The sequence below is a fragment of the Micropterus dolomieu genome, linkage group LG19, assembly GCF_021292245.1.
Source record: "Micropterus dolomieu isolate WLL.071019.BEF.003 ecotype Adirondacks linkage group LG19, ASM2129224v1, whole genome shotgun sequence".
In the NCBI taxonomy this organism is placed as follows: Eukaryota; Metazoa; Chordata; class Actinopteri; order Centrarchiformes; family Centrarchidae; genus Micropterus; species Micropterus dolomieu.
The window spans coordinates 35,709,064-35,716,496 of record NC_060168.1 but is presented as its reverse complement, the minus strand read 5'-3'; the positions used below and the strand labels follow the sequence as shown (position 1 = coordinate 35,716,496).

Below are 7,433 nucleotides of genomic sequence, written 5' to 3'. Positions count from 1 at the left end.
CCCCCCCCCCCCCCCCCCCCCCCCCCACCATAGACTCTCCACATCCTGTGGGAAACATTGAGGAAAAAGCACATTTTGACTAATTTATGCAATGGGAAAAAAATGTGAAAAACCTTGTTCGGCCAAGAATTTTCTTTTCGGTGCATCCCTAATTTACAATACAGAAAGTTCAACCTGAGAAGAGCTCCGCAATCAGCTGATTAACTCAAACTCAGAACCCGAGCCTTTAATGTTTAGCGTTGTCATTGTGAGCATGTTAGCTTTAGCATTTAAGTGTTTAGCTGATCTTTAACGTGTTGTTTTTCAGGGTTTCGGCGATGGCTCCATCCTGCCAGAGGACCTTCGACAAGAAGATGAAGAAGAGGAGGAGCCGGAGCTGATCCTGGATGGAGGTCTGCCTCGCTACACCTCCTTCTCTCGGACCTCTACCCTCCTGCCTCTGGAGGAGGGTAGGGAGATGGCCGTGGACGAGGAGGTGGAGGGACAGAATGAGAGGGAGGTGAAGACGCAGGAGAAAGTCGAACACAGCTCGGCCTCCCTCCCCAGGGGACCTCCTCCGTCATGGGAGGAGTGGAAACGCACCTCCTTCAGCCAGGCCGGAGGAGCAGAGGAGGTGAGGGCGTCGAGCTCAGTGCGTGAACCAATGTTAAGCCATATTATGCTGTAGATTCTGGCCAGAGAGATCAAGACAAGCTTTTATTTCTAGTTTCCCTTTGAGTTCTTGGATGAATTGTAAAGTTAGTGAAGCTTAGACATAAACATAATTTGGCTTTGTCAGGAGAGACCTGTGTACAAGAACAACAGGAGGAGATGTAGACAGGAAAAACAGGAGGATAGAGAAAGGGCAATGAGTCGTGCATCAAAGATCCCTGACCAGCGTGAAATCACGAGGACGCTCCTTCTCGCTCCATTTGAAGATTTTAAAACATTGTGCTGTAACGCCACCAACTGAACGCCACAGTTTTTCTCAACTTTACTCATATCACAATAAAACTTTACAAATGAAATGTAAACATAGCTTTTTTTCTCAATTACAACTATGTATGTTTTTCATTTTTTAATATGCAAATGAGGTATTTCCTCATTAAATCTGCGCTGATTTGCATATCACACAAATCCATTTTCCAGCACATTGATAAGAGTCAGATGGATTTTTTTGGTTTTATTGTGATAATATACCAAATGGCCCAGATATTTACAGAACGGTTGATAAAAATATTGTTTTTTTCATTGTTTTATTCAAAAATATTCCACTCCACTTTTCCCCACATATTTACAGATGAAATGAGAATGATAAAATATATTTTTAAAAACTCTGTAAATGTCTCGCTATAAGACCTCAGAAGAAGAGTGTAAAGTGAAGATCTAGTCGCCTTTAAAGGGCGAGAAAATGACGGCATACAGGAAAAAACGTCTTGTAAAGATTAGCTAACTCGTTGAACACATCTGTCACAGACATTTGATATACTGTGTGAACTGGCTAACGTTGTGCTCTAGAAAACGATTTATGATTCAATATGGAGAGTTTTAAAAAGACCGGCGTAACTTTTAAATGTAAAATGCAACAAAGATGAAATTTACTCAAACTGCAGTTGACGAACTCTGAATTAAATAGACAAATAATGATTTTTATAAATATTATTGTATTGTACAAAATTGTTTCATACATTTATGAATGTCTGGTAATAATAGTAGCAAAATAATTCTTATCATTTCATCATTTTGGACTGTGGTGTCTGGTTTTTGGCTTTTTCCATCTCCTTTGTTGAGTTAAATATCTTTTTTGTGCATGTAACAGGTTTGCAAAGTGAAAAAGCCCAAAGTGAGTTCCCATCTCCCACAGAAAACTCTTCTCTGAACTGAAAACAGCTCGTTTGTAGTCCAGCCGCTTCCCTTAAATGTGCCAAGCGGCGACTCCGACACGCCCTCAGAAACAGCGAGCTGCAGCACACAGCTCTCCTCTGCCTTCCAAACACCAGCTGCCCTCCAGGCAGTCAGTGGACAGAAAGTTGTTCCTGTGATGTAGAGACAGAGCTCAGTTAAAACTTTATGGATACAGATTAATAACTCGCCGCTCTGAAACTCTCGCTCCAGTCCGTGTTGCCGAGCCGGTCGGCAACACGTACGGCTGAACCCGAGCCGTATACCGGCTTCTCGCCGACCCGCCCTTCTCTGCTTCTGATTGGCTAGTAGTCCTTAACTAGGAACTGAGCATGTGCAACTCCCAACAAAGATCATTTAGAGACAAGATGTATCACTCCATAGCTAAAACGAAGCCTTCAACACAGGCTGAAAAGAGGAGCTGCAGCAATGTGCAGTAGGACAAATCTCTCTCTCTCACTCTCTCTCACTCTCTCACTCACTCACTCACTCACTCACTCACTCACTCACTCACTCACTCACTCACTCACAATAGCCCACTGCTTGTAGTGCACAGTACAAATAGGCTATGGTTAAGAATAAAAGAAGCATTCACAAGCGCGATCAGAAGACGACAGAAGACATTTGCATTGTTTTTCTCTCTTTAAAAAAAGAGGTCTTGATCTCAGTGACACTTGATAAGATGAGATGTTCCTTATTGATCCCCTGTAGAGGAAATTCAAATTGGCACTAAAAAGGACAAAAGACAATAAATTAGATCCAGCATTGCAGGAAATGTTGAGCTGCAGTGAGGGTAAATTAACGGCGAGGTGACTGGATTTAGTTGGTGAGTGAAAACAGTGTTGTCGTTGACAGTATTTTCACAGCACTGTTTTCACACACAGCAAACTCTCTGATATATTGATCATTGATGTGCAGTTTTAAAATCACTTATTCCGTTCTCTGATATTCCAATAATTTGTTTGACTGTTTTCAGACTTGGAGAAGAGAGAATCAGGAGGAGCTCAGAGACAGAGAGGACGAGGAGCTGCAGAGATCAGACCATGAAAGCATCGTGTCTGTAGGAAACCTGAGTCTGGGTGAGAGAGAGAATCAGAATATGTTTTTTCCAGAGAGCCCCCTGATGCTGATATATATGTTAGATTCTTGTGATTTTTAAAAGTTATGACTGCTATGATTTTGGGTTTTTAAACATGCATAAAAAAGATTCTTGCAAAGGGAAATGTAAATATCCAAACCAAAGAAGATAAATCAAGTAGAGCTTTGAACCGTATCCCACAGCTGTCTTCGGAGACCCGAGTCCTTTGCTTAGGTCACAAGTTCCATTCACTGAAGAAAGCCATGAGATGTGGGTGAAAGCTGCATTAATAGCGACTGTACTGATGGAATATAACAAAGTCAAGATGAAGATCTGATCAAAAGGTGCCAATATAAAATACAAAAGAACTCCCTGATCACAGATTGGTTCTTCTGTTTCGTGTCAGAATTGTTTTTGTTTGTGTCCTTCCATCAGCCTTAAACACGTGAAATAACGCTTTCTCTGTCGAGGAATCAAATGACATGACACTACAAAGCTTTTTATTACAGACTCTCAGGGTCCAGATTTTACCCACAGAAATACACGAATACACACTAGAGCTGCAACGATTAGTCGATTAATACAGTACATAATGATGCCTGTCTGTCCCTTTGTATGGTATACAGTGTATAGGTCAGAGGAAGAACATACGTCAGCGGACTAATTTGCCTAATCTTCATGGGTCTTTAGACCGCAGTGGAAACGCAAACAGCAGTGGACTGAAGGAACCTTTTAGTTCCTTTCTGGCTTTCTTTCTTTCTTGCTTTCTTTCTTTCTTGCTTTCTGGCTTTCTTTCTTTCTTGCTTTCTTGCTTTCTTGCTTTCTTTCTTGCTTTCTGGCTTTCTGGCTTTCTGGCTTTCTTGCTTTCTTGCTTTCTGGCTTTCTGGCTTTCTTTCTTTCTTGCTTTCTGGCTTTCTTTCTTGCTTTCTTTCTTTCTTTCTGGCTTTCTTTCTTGCTTTCTGGCTTTCTTTCTTGCTTGCTTTCTTTCTTGCTTTCTTTCTTGCTTGCTTTCTTGCTCCCTTGCTTTCTTGCTTTCTGGCTTTCTTGCTCCCTTGCTTTCTGGCTCTCTGGTTTTCTTTCGTGCTTCCTTTCTTTCTTGCTTTCTGGCTTTCTTTCTTTCTGGCTTTCTTTCTTTCTTGCTTTCTGGCTTTCTTGCTTTCTGGCTTTCTTTCTTTCTTGCTTTCTGGCTTTCTTTCTTTCTTGCTTTCTGGCTTTCTTTCTTGCTTTCTGGCTTTCTTTCTTTCTTGCTTTCTGGCTTTCTTGCTTTCTGGCTTTCTTTCTTTCTTGCTTTCTGGCTTTCTTTCTTTCTTGCTTTCTGGCTTTCTTTCTTGCTTTCTGGCTTTCTTTCTTTCTTGCTTTCTGGCTTTCTTGCTTTCTGGCTTTCTTTCTTTCTTGCTTTCTGGCTTTCTTTCTTTCTTGCTTTCTGGCTTTCTTTCTTGCTTTCTGGCTTTCTTTCTTTCTTGCTTTCTGGCTTTCTTGCTTTCTGGCTTTCTTTCTTTCTTGCTTTCTGGCTTTCTTTCTTTCTTGCTTTCTGGCTTTCTTTCTTGCTTTCTGGCTTTCTTTCTTTCTTGCTTTCTGGCTTTCTTGCTTTCTGGCTTTCTTTCTTTCTTGCTTTCTGGCTTTCTTTCTTTCTTGCTTTCTGGCTTTCTTTCTTGCTTTCTGGCTTTCTTTCTTTCTTGCTTTCTGGCTTTCTTGCTTTCTGGCTTTCTTTCTTTCTTGCTTTCTGGCTTTCTTTCTTTCTTGCTTTCTGGCTTTCTTTCTTGCTTTCTGGCTTTCTTTCTTTCTTGCTTTCTGGCTTTCTTGCTTTCTGGCTTTCTTTCTTTCTTGCTTTCTGGCTTTCTTTCTTTCTTGCTTTCTGGCTTTCTTTCTTGCTTTCTGGCTTTCTTTCTTTCTTGCTTTCTGGCTTTCTTGCTTTCTGGCTTTCTTTCTTTCTTGCTTTCTGGCTTTCTTTCTTTCTTGCTTTCTGGCTTTCTTTCTTGCTTTCTGGCTTTCTTTCTTTCTTGCTTTCTGGCTTTCTTGCTTTCTGGCTTTCTTTCTTTCTTGCTTTCTGGCTTTCTTTCTTTCTTGCTTTCTGGCTTTCTTTCTTTCTTGCTTTCTGGCTTTCTTGCTTTCTTGCTTTCTGGCTTTCTTTCTTGCTTTCTGGCTTTCTTGCTTTCTTTCTTTCTGTCTTTCTTTCTTTCTTGCTTGCTTGCTTTCTGGCTTTCTTTCTTTCTTGCTTGCTTTCTGGCTTTCTTTCTTTCTTTCTTTCTGGCTTTCTTTCTTTCTTGCTTTCTGGCTTGCTTTCTGGCTTTCTTGCTCCCTTGCTTTCTTGCTTTCTTGCTCCCTTGCTTTCTTTCTTGCTGGCTTTCTTTCTTGCTCCCTTGCTTTCTTGCTTCCTTGCTTTCTTTCTTTCTTGCTTGCTTTCTTGCTCCCTTGCTTTCTTTCTTGCTCCCTTGCTTTCTTTCTTGCTCCCTTGCTTTCTTTCTTGCTCCCTTGCTTTCTTGCTTTCTGGCTTTCTTTATTTCTGTCTTGAAAACTCACCAAACTTTGCACAAAATTCAGGCGTGGCAAAATGGGTTGCTAGCGACGCCCACAGGGCAGTCCCCGGACAATGTTTCACCTACATATAAGAAATTTCTGTGGTACGTTTAATTAGGATTTAATGGTAATTTTTGCCGATTTACACACTTTGTACTTTAACTCCTCCTCCTAGGGATTTAGTCTGACCGACTTCAGATTTGTGCTGTGCACTCTAAACCCATTGGCTAGAAGTTGTGCAAACGGTGAGTTTTCGTGGAACGGCGTGGCGTGGCATCCAAAATTCTCCATAAAACAGGAAGTTATTGTAACTTCAGTCTACATGCTCACATCTGCACCAAATTTGGAATACACAAGAGTCGTGCCCTGAACCCAAACAGCAGTGGACTGAAGGAACCTTTTAGTTCCTTTAAAAGTAGAAACCTGGGACAAAAAGTTCCTGGTACTAACGCAGCTTCGTCTAGGCCAACATTATTTGATTTCCTTTCTACACAATGCTGCAAGTGTGTGTTTGACATCCTGCAGATATGACTTGACTAACTTACTGTGTGCGCAGGTACTCCTGGCTGCAGAGACAGTGAAGCAGACTCCGAGCTTACTCTGACAGACACCGACACAGAGTCAGTACCTGCCGCACCTCCTCCTCACCTCTGTCCCTTCACCTATAAAATCACTTCTTCTTACTTTGCCTCATACTGGTTGTTTCCTCGTCCTCCTGCACCGTCACCTCCTCCTCTTCCTCTCCTGTGTCTCATTTCATTTCATTTATTTGTTTATTTGGCAGGGACAGTGCTTATTAATTAACAGCAAAGTAACTGTAAATGAGCCAGAATTAGCTCAACTGGCTAATTTTCATCTTTTGTCCCTGCCCAGTTATTAAAAAGGCAACCTAAAATAAAGAATTAAAATTAAAAGTACCTCTTCTTACTTTGCCTCATACTGGTTGTCTCCCCCTCCTCTGTTCCCGTTTGTTTCACAGTCCTGTGTCGCCCTCTTCTGGTTTAAGTTGTCAGTTTCTTGGTGTTTCAAACACCACTTACTGTGTGTGTGTGTGTGTGTGTGTGTGTGTGTGTGTTTCAAACAAGCATCTGGTTTGTTGAAATCAGTTGGTTTTTTCCTTGATGAATGTTAAGCACCACCGTGCCAATTTCACTGGCAAAACTCTTAATACTGACAGACACAACATCTTTATTATCTCTGTTTTTTCCAGAGAGCCCCCTGATGCTGATATCCTTTGTTAGATTCTTGTGATTTTTAAAAGTTATGACTGCTATGATTTGGGGTTTTTAAAAACATGCATAAAAAGGATTCTTGCAAAGGGAAATGTAAATATCCAAACCAAAGAAGATAAATCAAGTAGAGCTTTGAACCGTATCCCACAGCTGTCTTCGGAGACCCGAGTCCTTTGCTTAGGTCACAAGTTCCATTCACTGAAGAAAGCCATGAGATGTGGGTGAAAGCTGCATTAATAGCGACAGTACTGATGGAATATAACAATTGGAATATTGGATATTGATGAATGTTATGCACCACCGTGCCAGTTTCACTGGCAAAACTCTTAATACTGACAGACACGACATCTTTATTATCTTTATGTTATGTTTTTTCCAGATTTGTTTTTGCTGTATTTTTATGGCTTTGCAATGGCTTTTAATGACCGGTAGCAGACTTAGGCAGACGTGGGCGGCCGGTAATAGACGTAGGCAGACGAGGGCGGCCGGTAATAGAAGTAGGCAGACGTTGGCGGCCAGTAGCAGACGTGGGCAGACCTGGGCGGCCGGTAAGAGACGTTGGCGGCCGGTAAGAGACGTTGGCGGCCGGTAAGAGACGTGGGCAGACGTTGGCGGCCGGTAAGAGACGTGGGCAGACGTTGGCGGCCGGTAAGAGACGTAGGCAGACGTTGGCGGCCGGTAAGAGACGTGGGCAGACGTTGGCGGCCGGTAAGAGACGTGGGCAG

General features: G+C 42.1%; 1 protein-coding gene across 1 annotated transcript in view; it reads left to right on the top strand.

Moving 5' to 3' along the window:
- LOC123957334 (inaD-like protein) overlaps positions 1 to 7,433 on the top strand; it is a 53,478-nt gene that overhangs the window by 44,563 nt on the left and 1,482 nt on the right. Inside the window, exons 10-12 of the mRNA XM_046030026.1 lie at positions 308 to 613; positions 2,858 to 2,960; positions 6,033 to 6,096. Of these exons, the coding sequence (XP_045885982.1) occupies positions 308 to 613; positions 2,858 to 2,960; positions 6,033 to 6,096 (473 nt within the window). The remainder of the gene's footprint in view (positions 1 to 307; positions 614 to 2,857; positions 2,961 to 6,032; positions 6,097 to 7,433) is intronic.